Raw genomic sequence first — 14,025 nt, 5'->3', positions numbered from 1 at the left:
GAAAGTTTCAGATGCCCCCTAAAATTTTGATTTTGATTTCATTTTTTTATAATTGGAAGGGTGCCGTGCACTATCCCGATTAGGCACCTTATTCTAAAAAAATTTAATCATGGAAAATTACAGCGATTTAAATCATATAACAATTTTAAAATAAGGATTAAATGGAACTTTTTTGTTTTTTAATGTTCTATTTAGATAGAAGGATGAGTACTGCATTTGATCATGCCGCACAGTGTAAATTTAAATTTAACGTTGGCTCAAAATGTTGTTTTTTTTATTAAATCTTACATAAATCACTTAGATGCATAGGTGTTGATATGCCGGGATAAAACCAAATTTCAGGACGAAGAAACTCACCTAGAAAGAAAAAAAGAAAATTTCGAATTATTTTAAACTATTTAAAGAAATTTCGTTAAAACATGTTGTAGCAATATACACGTTCATTAATGTTAAATTTTGTTTTTTCTTTTGCCTTAATTTTTTAATCGTTGTGCAAGGAACAAAGTTTTTCTTCAGCAATCTTTGTTGAAATATAAATTTGTTTTCAAAAATACTGGATCAAAACGAAATCCCTTCGAATAAACAAATGAGATACAACTAAAAATTCCTAACTGTAACAAGCACCCCAGAAGGACCAATTGAATTGTTACCCGGTGCTGACACTCATTTTCAATTTGAGCATTCGTTTGGACACTTAAACGGCACCCATTCAACCTCAAAGCAATTGAGCCCATTTATTCCACTCAGCCCTGGCTGAATGGCCTCCTGAATGTGGTGTTGGAAGGAAAAATGGTTCCATCCTTTCTGATGTCAGGTTTTTCATCTCCGCCCCAGTCTTGTTACCCCAAACCGAGAACTGTTTATCCTTTTTCCTTTCTCATTACCCGAAAGAAAAATGAAGGTAGCTGGTATGTGGAAATGTGATCCCAATCCTCCTGCTCCTGAATCCATTCTCACACTTCCCCGGTCCCGGAAAGGCCTTGTGTAGAGTCTGGATATCCCACGGGGGGCGGTCCTGGTTCACCCGATAAGGTCACACATAAAGTCTCCCGCTGGCTGGCTGCTGCTCGGTATGTTCATTTTAATTAGTTTCCTTCCGTTCTGGCAAAGTCGTCCTGTTTCAATCAGCAGCCACCCTGACAGAGGGATTAACGAGCAACGAGCGTTCCATCTTCCAGCTTTCCTGATTTCTATCCTGGTTTAGTTTACACTCAAATTTACTTCTCTCAATTAAAAAATTTTAATTTTAAAAGGATTTCGAATCTCAAATAAAATGATCTTTGAATGAGATTTTATTTTTATTTTTAAGGTTACGTCTTAAAAGACTTTTCATTGAAAAATTACTATCCAAAAACTTTGAGTGTCTTTAACCTAAATCTGCCATTTCCTATTCAGCAGCTCTATTTACGGACCTGGCCAGGATCAGGTAATCTTTGTCGGAGCCATCCATATACTTAACTAACGATTCGTACATACAACACCGACACACACACTGACAACACCTACATATCTGTGTCTGTATGTAGTTAGGAACGGTTATGAGACTGTGATAAAGCTGATGATCTGCTTCATTACGTGCACTTGAAGGGGTTTCCTGCTGCTTCGTCAACTATCTGGTCCAAGGTACCATACACTAGCTCAACTCTTCGGATGTCGTTCCTGAATCTTTATTGAAACCTTGCTACCTGATGGGAAAGATGTGTGCGGCAAAAATGGTGGAGGAATTCATTCATTTCTTTTGCGCTATTTTGAAGAAAGTAGAATGAAGTGGTTATACCGTCTTTGTTCCCGGCTTTGATTCAGCCCTCAGCAGCTCTCGTTGGTTGTTCTTTCCTGGAGTCAGTTGGTAGAGAAAGGTACTTATGAAATCCTTGATAATTCCATTATTCTGTTCGAGGGAAATCAAAGTTTTTGAACAATTGTTTCTTATCTTGAGGGTTATAATAATAATCATCTTCAATTTAAGTTACAAATTATTTACATATGTAAATCATCAAGTAATGGTTGTGGAAATGAGTTTCAATACTTCGAAATCCCTACGTGGATAAGCTTTATGCCATATTTCATATAGGATTTAATTTATTCTTTTTTTTTAAGATATTCAGGTTTTTCGGGTATTTGATCAAATCTGTGAATAACGACCATGCACCATTTTCACGTATGTTTAAATCCTACTTTTTTCTGAAATCTGAACCAAGGAACATTCCAACCGTCTTAAATCCCCTTAAAATAAGTAAACCAATGCATCATCCAAAAACGAAATTTGGAAGGCCCAGAGTAAGATTTAAACTCTTAAATATGGAATAATGGCAGATACAAGATTAATCTCGAGTGTACAAAAATGAAATTTCAATGTTAACGTTATCGTTAACTAGCAAATGGCCTTGAAAAATAACAAATGAAAATTCCCGTTCATTTCTCAAAATTACTGGAAAATTCTATATTCCGGTAAAATTTTCTCAGATACCTTCCCGCAGAATCATGTAAGTAATTTAAATTTTTGACATATTTAACACAAAAAAAAAGTTTTTTTCTCCAGACTCAAACCTTTTAAGATATTTAAATGAATCCGAATACGGACAAAACTTTAAATTTAAATAAAGCCAACAAATATTTTAAAAATTCTATAAGGAAAAACGGTACTGATAGTTATTTATAATTAATCCCAATTAATATTTCTTTCCTTGATTTTCAATTGAAGGATTGATCAAAAAATTCCGTTGCTGAAACTTGTATTTAAAAAAAATTGTTAAGATAAGAAGTGTGAATTCTCGTTTCTCGATCAAAGTCGAAGATAAAACTCTCTTCTATACTGAAAATCTTCCAGTTATTAATACACAAGGCTAAAAAAGTTCATTTTTGAATTTCAAAATAACAACTTAATTTGTTTTTTTAAACAATAAGTTCAATAATACTGAAAAATAACAGATCAGGAAATGGGTGATCTCTTGAATGATCAGTAAAAAACTGATTAAATAAAAAATATATAAAAATTTACAAATATTTAAAGTTTAAAGATAAAAAAAATTAGTTATCATTGCGCATCAACCCTCATCCGCATTAGAGTGTCATTTTGACACTATTGCTAGTTTGAAGGCTTGTAACTTTTTTCAGAAGCTTCAAAATACAAAAATTTGTTCAGGGACGCTTAATGAATTCAAAAGTTCTTTAATATTGAATTTTTACTTTTTTCATGGACGAACCTTGGAAGCCTGGACAAAAAACTTCCTTTTCCGACTAAGAGCGTCAATTTGACACTCCAAAAGTAAAATCTATCTAAGTCGTTTGAATTATTATAAATTTCATATAAAACTTATATTAATAAAAACATTGTAATGTCAGTAAAATATGCTTAGAACATTATATAAAGCTAAAGCTAAAGCTTCTAGTTTTCTCGTTATTCAGCATGAAAGAAAAAAAAATTCGAAAAAACACGCCTCAGGAAAACTGCTGTAGTTTGTTCATATATTACACGTCCAAAAAATATTTGTCTTATGCATATAAAAGCTGAAATTAATGTTTACATCATGAAGCCAAGAAATATTTTTTTAAATTACGGTACGGTGGGTGGTGATTTGGGCAGAGAGCAAAGCTGAAAGAAGAAATAATGATGCGTGTCGTGCGTTTATGTTAATGTTTTAAACATATTTTACTGACATTACAAGGTTTCTATTGATATAAGTTTTGTTTGGATCGGTTGAACACGCCAAAAGTTATAACGATTTTAGTTGGTAGTGTCAAATTGACACTCCTAGTGCTGATTAGGGTAATGAAATCTGATGCAGATGGGGGTTAAACTTGTAAGTTGCTGAATTGATTCATTTTTCAAACTTTCTTAAGATTAATTTAATGTCAAAATAGATTAAAAAACATGATTTTATGTAAGCTTTTTTAAACATGCTTCAAAACTCGTAATCATAAAAAATACAAATTTTCAAATATTCAAAGTCTACTATATGAAAAAATCGATAGTTCTTACTTTTTTGTTTCAGAAGATAGATTTTTATTTTGTGCTTCAAAATATAGAATATATAAAAATATGCCAAAACACTCGCAACACACTTCAAATATAAGAATGTTGTGTTCAAATATGAGCGCTTGAAGACAAACGACACCAACATCGCATTGGTGTACTTGATTCAAGCTTTAATGTGATCTATTATTTAAAAAAAATCAATAACACGTTTTTGCAATAATCGCGCGTGAAGTTGATAAAATTTTTAACTTGAAGTTGCAATAAGTTTGCTAAGAAACGTCGAAGAATGTTAAAATCTTCTGCAAAACGTGTGATATGAATTCTTCAACAAATGTTTAATAAATTTTACTTATGTAAATAAGGGTTTACAATAGTTTAGTTTTAAAAACTCTTTAAAGAAACTTTACGATAAATTTCAAAATGAAACCTCAATAACTCTGCTTTGCATAAATATGGGGTTTTTATGTCTTCAACTTTTTTTGTGTATTCTGCAACTTAGTACAATCAAAACAAGCTCTATCACTTGATACAAAAAAAAGTCAGAATTTTTAATTTTTTCATGGTTCACTTTGACTAATTTTCATGCTTCCAAGTTATGAAACATGTTTAAAGTAGCTTATGTTCTGAAGAAATTTCAGAGCTAACATGAAAGACACATTCGCTAGGAAAATATTAAACTTTTTGCCTTTTCGGTCAACTGTGATTCCAAATATGCAATTTGTATTTTTTAACAGCTTTTTTTCAACATAATTTTGAGAAATAAGTTGAAATTTATTAAACAATTTTCAGAAATTTAATGGTACAACAGAAAAACATTACAAAGATTTGGAAGTAAAAGTTTTTATTTTTCAAAAATCAACATTCCTGAAGATCGCGAGTAATTTAGATTTCAGAGGAGTTATTTGATTCTTCTTATAATTTTTTTTCCCAATTCTACAAAATATGGTAAGTTTTTCGAAATTTTCAAGAACTTTAAAACCGAATTGAATTTAGGATATTTCTCAAATCATAAGGAAAATCGTTTTACTGTATTTATCCAAGATCTTTAATGAATTTAAATCTCTAATTTCGAATACTCAAAGACTTTTTCAGTGATGGAGTTGTAATGTTATCTATTCAATTTATTTTTAAAGTAGAAATTGTTGTTTTAGAGCTTTGTATTCCTGAATCTACAATATCTTGGCATAATCTGAATCCTTGATTGAATGAAGGACTTTAAAAAGATTTAAAATCAGTTTTTGTTTTCCATTTGGGTTTGTTGGTTTACTAGTTAGAAATGATCGATTTTACTAAAACTCGATAAATTTGAAAATTTTCACACGTCTTATCAGCAAATCATCTGAAAAATTTTTCAAATTCAAGACGCCAAAATCTTATAAGCACAGTTAGGCAAGAATAAATTTCAAATCCTTCTTCTGTCACTCGGAGTTGGAACATCGCAAAGAAGGGATAGTAAAAAATATTGCGATAATTAAATAAATTGTAATAATTTTAAAACCATGCAACAAAATTGCAATTTACCATATCGTTGCACAAAACCTATAAATTAAGTATTTTTTATCGAAAAATTAAATGAAATCCAGAATACAAATTTCAAAATTACTCACATCTTCAAAAAAAATTTTTTTTTTTGGTTTTTTTTATCCTTCGGAAACTTGTTTTTTTTTAATATTTGAATAAAATACTTCAAACTTTTTTTTCCCTCATCAGTTTTTTCGGAATTCTTGGAGAGGAGGGGAGGGGGGGGGGGGGGTGGTGACAGAAAAAGAGATAGTAATTTGTTCCAGCTTTATTAAAACCACCAGCAATGTTGTTTCCTAGTGTTATTACCTCTAAGTGCTATATTTTGCAATCAATGCTTTATTTTGGTGTAGGATTGCCGCCATCCTTCGACGTTTTGATACATCAGTGAATCCTTGCTATCACAAAATTAACATCACCACTGCTATCATTTAGGCAATGACACCTCATTTTGGCAATAGTATGCTATGGATTAAGGCATCAAAGTCTGCTCAGACAATCTCTAGTGTTTTCAAATCGATATCCGTTTTAAGGAAAACTGGCAATTTCTTACATTTTTGAGAAATGTCGGATGTAGTTTATCGTACATTCAAATTTTCAAACGCTGAACTTAATTCACAACGAATAAAATTTTATTTTTCTTCAAGTTAATTGTTTTCATATTTTCTTTAAGATAATTTGTGGCACCTTATTTTAAATAAATAAATGTGTTTCGATTTCTAAAGGTCAGCGTTCTAAAATTATTAACGAATATTTATTTATCAAAAACTCCTAGTTCCGCGTCGTTATCAGTTCATTCCCCACTATCCCCAAAAGAATAATTTTCTCCAAAGAAGAACCTTTTTCCATTGTACCACCTTCAGCCATGACACCATAAATTGTAAGCTCCATACCCCGAGAAAAAGGATAAATCCTCCTCTAAGCTGGATGGTAAAAATGAATGAGCATAATCCGCACCGTTTCCCATTCATATCACCGAGGCAGCTTCCAGCAATGGAATTGTAACGATAAAAAGATCAACCTCCTCCAGTCGGGCAGAAGCAGCCGCGCAATAAAATGGACCACCCTCAGGAAACATCTTTGCCGAAATTTTTTACCCTCTGCTCTGTAAGTTGCCTTCGATCGTCCTCCCCATATTATTTCCTCCTTGTGACGAAGTGAAGGAGAAGACGGCAAGCGAGGAGGGTTTTATTACTGACATTTTAGTTTTTAATCTCAAGAAATTATGGCCCTTTAACGATATTGTTACGGCACTTTACCGGTTTTGTGGCAATGGCCCACACCGTAAGTAAGGTATCCTCGGACAATTTTCCGAAGATGGAATACAAGAAAAAAAAATTGTCTCTCGTAAGCGAGGGGTTTCTCGATGTGCAAAGCCAAAAAACCTGCCATCATAAGCGATTGTCTAGCTTCCCTCGTTTTACCTAGTCCTAGTAGTTTAGTTTGGGCACTTTTGCGATCCCTAATGGTACCGGTTCAAAGTTCGACAAAGGTCCCTTTTTTGCGGACACTGCGGACTTCCTATTTTTTTTTATCTAAAAAAGAATCCACCATAATATGCGATAGGATAGCGGGTGATCGGTACTGAACCGATCAGGAGTTCAAATTGATTTCTGTTTGTAATGTGTCCTTTTTATGTTCACTTGACACTTTAATCAATTTGTTCGCAAACACCATTATCTGTGCACGTACCTTAGAATAAGCATAACTCTCTCGCAACATAACAACTTTCACCGAGAGAGTCTCACACAATAGTATGTAAGCCATTTTAGATATAAGTTCAGAATAGAAAGTACAGTTGAACTAAACGCACGGAATTTCACTTCGTTCCCAATAAACCAACATAATTAAGTCCAATCAAGCGACTTTTACAAGTTTATCCGAAATCGGGCCTAAGCAATTGTGGCAAACAAATCGTAACTATAACGTGCCTACTGTGTGGTGCTTGCTTGCAAACCTACCCCCAAGTGCAAACAAAATTCTTCCCCCAGCGGGTGAACAGCTGAAGTGCCGAAGACTTACCGTGATTCCTGTTGCTGGTGGATGCCGTCGCCTTAGAGACGGGAAGAAACCCCCGAATTCCGAACCCCCCCATCGGCCGAGCCCGAACATTTGGTCCTTCGAAGCCGGATTCGAGGACAGGAAGCTCATCTGGACCAGCAGAGGAATCATCATTCGCCATCTTCGGGAGCGCAGTAGCAGCTGTGGTTTGTAGTTGATCCACATCAAGGTAGGCCATTTTGTGATAATTTCACTCGAGAACTATAATCCTGGCCAAATATTCACTGCACTTACAAGCAATTTCACAAAATTTGGCGATAAAACAGCAACGAAATTCTATCAACTTTGTTAATTGTGGAATCAAAACAAACGACAGAATTACACTGCAGTTCAAGTATTTTGCAACACAGTACAGCGCAAAACTTTTGCAACAAGGAAAACATTAATAACTTTTTTAAACAAAATTGCATTTCGTGGTCAAAAGTCAGTTCTACGGCGAATTTCAAGTGCATCAAGGGTGGTGCACTCTACAGTGTCGTTCAAAAATACATCGACACTTGCAAATTTGAAAGTTTTTTGGAAAAATTGGAATTCACTTCCAGTGGTCACTGAGACACTGAAACATTGCTGAGGCGCGTTGGGGCAAGTTGCTTGACTACAGTATCGTGCAAAATTATAGCAACACTTCAAAAATCGGATTTTTGGAAAAAAATTCTAATCGCTTTCGGAGTTCATTTTGAGGCGATTGTAACATTACTGGGTGGCATTAATACAAGTTGCTGATAACAGTACCGGCCAAACCAATAGCAATTCATACGAAATAAAAATAAATTGAAAATATTTATTTATAAAAAATCATCCGAAAGTCAATCATTGGTGGCATTTACGGTCTTTTTGGTGTTTTCGAGTGTGATTTGAGTGGTGTTGAGTGATGGCTAGCAAGGCGGAGAAAAAACTAGCAGCGGACCTTCTGACGAGACGACGAGCGTGTGCCGAACGAGATGTGGTGGAGAAGTTCGTAGCGGATTTCACCTACGAACGAGATTGTTGCCAGGTTGCGGTACGTTTAGAGGCGCTCAACAAATGCAACGAGTTGTTCATGAACGTGCAGAACGACATCGAGATGGGTGACAGCGAAGAACGGTTCGAGACACATCTGGAGTTCCGGGCGGATTTCGAGGATCGATTTTGCAGAGCGAAAGGTTTTTTGCTGTCTAAACTGGAAAACAGGGAGCATCTTCTGAGTTCGACGATCATGCACGCATCGACTTCTCATAGCATGTCTTCCAGTTTCCATCATCGGTTGCCGAAAATCGATCTACCGAAGTTTAGCGGGGATGAATCGCGATGGATATCATTCCGCGACAATTTCATTTCGATGATTCACTGCAACGAGGACATACCGATTGTCAACAAGCTGCAGTACCTGTTACAGTCGCTTGAAGGAGAAGCCAAGAAACCGTTCGAGTCGGTGGATATCCAAGCCGATAATTATTCGTCGACGTGGGACGCGCTTAAGAAGCGTTACGATAACAAGCGATTCCTCAGAAAGGAGCTGTTTCGAGGCCTGTACAACCTTCCACCGATCCAGTATGAGTCAGCCCAAGACCTCAACACACTGGTTGATGATTTCCAGCGACACGTTAAGGCTCTGGGGAAGTTAGGCGAACCGATCGAGCATTGGGACACTCCGCTTATCTTCATCCTGTCAAACAAGTTGGATTCGGCGACGATTCGTGCATGGGAGCAAGATACTCGACAGAAGGACGAGGTGAAATACGACGAGCTCATCGAGTTTCTCATCCACCAGGTCCGGATGTTGAAATCCGTGGACAGCGATCTCCAGCATCGTTCCTCAGTGCCCACCGTTTCCAAGGTGGCCGGACAAATCACGAAGAAACCAGTTCCCATCCGATCTGTCGTGAACACAGCTACGTCCGAAACTCAATCCAGTACTTCGCCATGCCACTGTTGTTTGAGAACACATCCGCTTCACCAATGTCCAGCATTTTCGAACCTGTCAAGCTCCCAACGGCGAGAGTTTGTGACACAGCACAGTCTTTGCTGGAATTGCTTTCGCGCAAACCACCGGGCAACATCCTGCAAATCTAAGTTTCTGTGCAGGATTTGTCAAGCAAAACACCACACCATGTTGCACGACCACCAAATATCACATCTAGAGCAACTCTCTACTGAGGAACCACATCCCGTACAAGCGAATCCAGGCCCCAGTAGATTGCTTAGCCCCCCAACAGTAAATCTTTCCGTGCATTCTGATTCAACCGTTCTCTTGGAGACAGTCTCGCTGTTAGTAGTCGACCGATACGGCAGAAAGATCCAAGCACGAGCTCTACTTGATTCTGCAGCGATGTCAAATTTCATCACCAAGAAGCTGGCGAACGAGCTCGCCACCCGTCAAAGCCCCGTGGACATCGCAGTTGCCGGAATTGGAGAGTCAGTCAAGCGTATCAAGCACAAGTTAGCTGCCAAGATCATATCCAGGAACAGCGACTTCTCCACCACACTCGATTTCCTCGTCATGAAGAAACCAACATCATATCTCCCCACATCCCCGATCGGTTCAACTGCCTGGAGAATGCCGAAGGTTCCATTGGCGGATCCTCAGTTCAACGTTCCAGCAACAATCGACATGATCATCGGTGGAGAATGTTACCATGAGTTTCACACAGGCGTACGCCACTCCCTTGGTAACGGTCACCCGTTTTTGGTGGACACCCTCTTTGGCTGGACAGTTTCTGGCAAAGTGGATTCCAGCTCCACCACCGCACCGCGAGCGTGCTTCCTCTCCACCGTTGATCAAACCCGAGAAACGATCCCTGGGGAGTTCCGGCCAATGGACACCACCGATGGGAGCCAAAGGATGGACGTTGAACCCTCCACCACTCAAATCCACAAAAAAGGATGCATCGCCCGCCATTCCCGGTCCAATAATCCCAAAACCACCCTTGGAGATTCGAACACGAAGGCCACACAACGAAACTCCACCAGAAATGCACACCACAAAATCCCTGGAAGTCACGCTCAACCCGGAAAAAAGCACGACATCGATCCTGTTGACGACAATCCACACTGCTATCGGCCACATCACCCGGTGCTCAAGGAAGCCAGCAAAACCACCAATGAACGCGTGGTATTCGACGCATCCTGTGAGCCCAATTCAGGGTACGCGCTCAACGATACGCTGCTCGTCGGTCCCGTCGCTCAACAAAGTCGACTGTCTAACACTCCTTCAAGCGCCGCTAAGGTCAACGACGAAGGAGAAGACGCTGCCTGTGGATCCTGCTGCTACGTTGTCCCTTTGGTCAAGCAGCCGTCTGTTACCTGTCTGGAGTTATGCGCACCTGTTCTGCCAGAGGAGGATACTGATGGGCTCAGTAGGAGACGCGTTCCGGAAGTGCACATCACAGCTAGTGAACTGTCCAGGAATCTACATTCCTCCAACTTCCCCGAAAACCCTGGTTGGTATTACGACCATGCATGGCAATCCTCATCCTTGGAAAGCTGGCCTTATTCCGTCGCCTCGCGGCTTCATCCAGGTCGAGATGGAGTCATTAAGCCAGCCAAGCGAGATTGTCATCTAACTCACCGCCAGCAGTCAACAGGTCAACGCGACAACCCCGACAACTAGAAAGCTACAAAGACCGGTAGAGCACGCCGAACGTGCTCAACGCGCTATTGGAGCGCTAACAGGTGATTAGCGTTCCTATCATTCCATCCATATCGTTCGATCTACCGGGTCTTTGTTGCTTACAGTTCCTTAGACGTCCTTTTGTACCCCGCCATCATCGAGATCCTTCTACAAAGACCGGCAGAGCACGCCGAATGTGACTCACTGCACATGTCGAGCGCTAATAGGTGATTAGCGTTCCAAGTTGTCACATTTTCTTGTTCGATCTACCGGTTCTTTGTCGATTGCAGATCCTTTCCTACAACTACCCTACATCTTCATCGAGTATTCGTTGCCATTGACCAAGCCACAAGTCCGAAGCAGAATCTTCTAAGACCGGTAGAGCACGCCGAACGTTGCTCAACGCGCTAACGGAGCGCTAATAGGTGATTAGCGTTCCTATCATTTTTCTCCTATCGTTCCATCTACCGGGTCTTTTGTTGATTCCAGATCACCAACTATCGTACATCGTCGCAGCATCTCATGGGCCACCATCGAGAACGGCCAACAACATCGGTATCAACAGCAGAGTCTTCAAAGATCGGTAGAGCACGCCGAACGTTGCTCAACGCGCTTAAAGGGCGCTAACAGGTGATTAGCGTTCCTATAACCTTATCCTCCGTTGTTCGTTCTACCGGATCTCTTGTCGTTTACAGATTCTGCACCAGTGCCGATGTTGCGACTAAGTTCTTCGATGTGCGACGTGTCAACCGTATCTTCTAGTCCAACCGAATGAGTTTTCAGCCGAGTGATCACCCGGGTCCCATTATCAATCCTTAGTTCCGACGCTGAGACGAAGCAGTTTCCTCGATGAGCAACATACCAGCCGTGCCTTCGAATCCAGCCGAAGAAGCATGTAGCAACCCGTTGGGCATATGGGTTATTGAAACGATCGCCAGCAGTTTCAAGGTGGCCGGAATGATCGGTACTGAACCGATCAGGAGTTCAAATTGATTTCTGTTTGTAATGTGTCCTTTTTATGTTCACTTGACACTTTAATCAATTTGTTCGCAAACACCATTATCTGTGCACGTACCTTAGAATAAGCATAACTCTCTCGCAACATAACAACTTTCACCGAGAGAGTCTCACACAATAGTATGTAAGCCATTTTAGATATAAGTTCAGAATAGAAAGTACAGTTGAACTAAACGCACGGAATTTCACTTCGTTCCCAATAAACCAACATAATTAAGTCCAATCAAGCGACTTTTACAAGTTTATCCGAAATCGGGCCTAAGCAATTGTGGCAAACAAATCGTAACTATAACGTGCCTACTGTGTGGTGCTTGCTTGCAAACCTACCCCCAAGTGCAAACAAAATTCTTCCCCCAGCGGGTGAACAGCTGAAGTGCCGAAGACTTACCGTGATTCCTGTTGCTGGTGGATGCCGTCGCCTTAGAGACGGGAAGAAACCCCCGAATTCCGAACCCCCCCATCGGCCGAGCCCGAACAGCGGGAGAAAGTCTATAAGCTTCTTTTCGTTGAGGTGGATCGGTGGCTGCTGAAATGACCGCAAGCTTTTTTCTACTTCGATTTTCTAAGAATGGAAAAGTTTTCGGGTAGCAGCTGTTCCAGAAAATCGGAAGTCAGGTTCAGGTTGCGGATGCCGGCCTAAGAAATGATGCGCATATTCATGATAACAGGACAAGAGGTTATCTATTTTTGCTGCTGCCCGCATAAAAAGATTTCTTTAAAAGAGTGACCCAATGTGCTTCTACTGATAAGGGAAGGGTTTCTTATGCCCTTTTGAAAAGTTTGAATAGTGCCTTGTAATATGTTTGAAACCCATTTGGTCCTAGGAAAACATTCAATAAATTTTTGCCAATTCACCAACCTTCAACTGTTTTCGTGCCAAATGGGTATGATGATTCAGATGAAACCTTTTCGGGTGTAAAACATGATTTTTTGAAACCTGAATGAGACAAAAAAAATCTATTTGCTTCTGCTAAAATTGCTTGACATCAAAATAGCTGCAATGAAACTGAAATTTTTAGACAAAATCGTTACGTAACGATGAGCATTCCTCCCCCCCTCCCCTATGTCACAATTTGTAACGATCAAGCTTACTACCTTCCCCCCCTCCCCTATGAGCGTTACGTAATTTATAGATGCTCCCTGAAGACATTTTAGAGATAACATGAAAGACAAAGGCGCTAAGATCTACCTTTGCTCATTCGAACCACTGTAACCACGCCCCCAAATTGGGCAGATATGCTCTTAACTTCTTTGCACCTCAAAAAATGTAAATTTTGTTGCCTTGTGTAGTCAGGGGATGCGCGCATTATTTTGTGATGAATTTTCATTCATAGTGAAATTTGGCATAGTAAAGGCATCAATATTTTATGTTTACCCTCTGTCGGCTTTATATACCTACTAAATTATATTTTAATTTTGATTTGAATAGCAATTTTTTTTAAACTTAAAAATCTATGCATTAATGATTTGGAAAAGAAAATGCTATGTTCGCATTGTCTTTGCAAATCATTTTTCATTTTAAGGTTCATAGAGCCTTTACGAAATATATATTGGCGTAACGAGAGATTTCGTAGACTACATTGATATTTAATTAACATATAGTTTTTTTTTTTTTTCAAATTTGCAGCAAATGGCAAAAAAATCATCCAATTTGCGCATAACGACGATCAAGTTAAGCAATCATAATCAACGATCCAGAATTCAAGATCAGAATAAAAATTTGCACCCGATCCAAAAATAGGATTAAAAGCTGCATTTAAATCATCAAACTCCTTGATGAAGATCCCGATAAGTATCCAATAATCAGATCGGGGTTCAGGAAAAAATGGAGAAACAGGAATTTGAGGTCAGGATCAGAATC

At 38.9% G+C, this 14,025-nt stretch overlaps 2 protein-coding genes across 2 annotated transcripts in view; one reads left to right on the top strand and one right to left on the bottom strand.

Moving 5' to 3' along the window:
* The window catches only part of LOC129741683 (protein sax-3), a 522,782-nt gene that overhangs the window by 276,555 nt on the left and 232,202 nt on the right, over positions 1–14,025 (bottom strand). The window lies entirely within an intron of this gene.
* Positions 8,585–11,309, top strand: LOC129749307 (uncharacterized). Its single transcript, XM_055744245.1, has 2 exons — positions 8,585–10,681; positions 10,754–11,309. The coding sequence occupies exons 1-2, from the start codon at positions 8,598–8,600 to the stop codon at positions 11,145–11,147; spliced, it is 2,478 nt and encodes an 825-aa protein (XP_055600220.1). The 5' UTR covers positions 8,585–8,597; the 3' UTR covers positions 11,148–11,309.

Source organism: Uranotaenia lowii, chromosome 2 (genome assembly GCF_029784155.1).
Source record: "Uranotaenia lowii strain MFRU-FL chromosome 2, ASM2978415v1, whole genome shotgun sequence".
NCBI classification, from domain to species: domain Eukaryota; kingdom Metazoa; phylum Arthropoda; class Insecta; order Diptera; family Culicidae; genus Uranotaenia; species Uranotaenia lowii.
The sequence above is the reverse complement of the archived record's forward strand: the minus strand, read 5'-3'. Positions and strand labels throughout refer to the sequence as shown.

Coding starts and splice junctions, on each gene's coding strand:
- LOC129749307 (XM_055744245.1), top strand. CDS start 8,598: ATGAACGTGCAGAACGACATCGAGATGGGTGACAGCGAAGAACGGTTC. Junction 10,682..10,753: donor TCCTGTGAGCCCAATTCAGG/GTACGCGCTCAA, acceptor CACTCCTTCAAG/CGCCGCTAAGGTCAACGACG.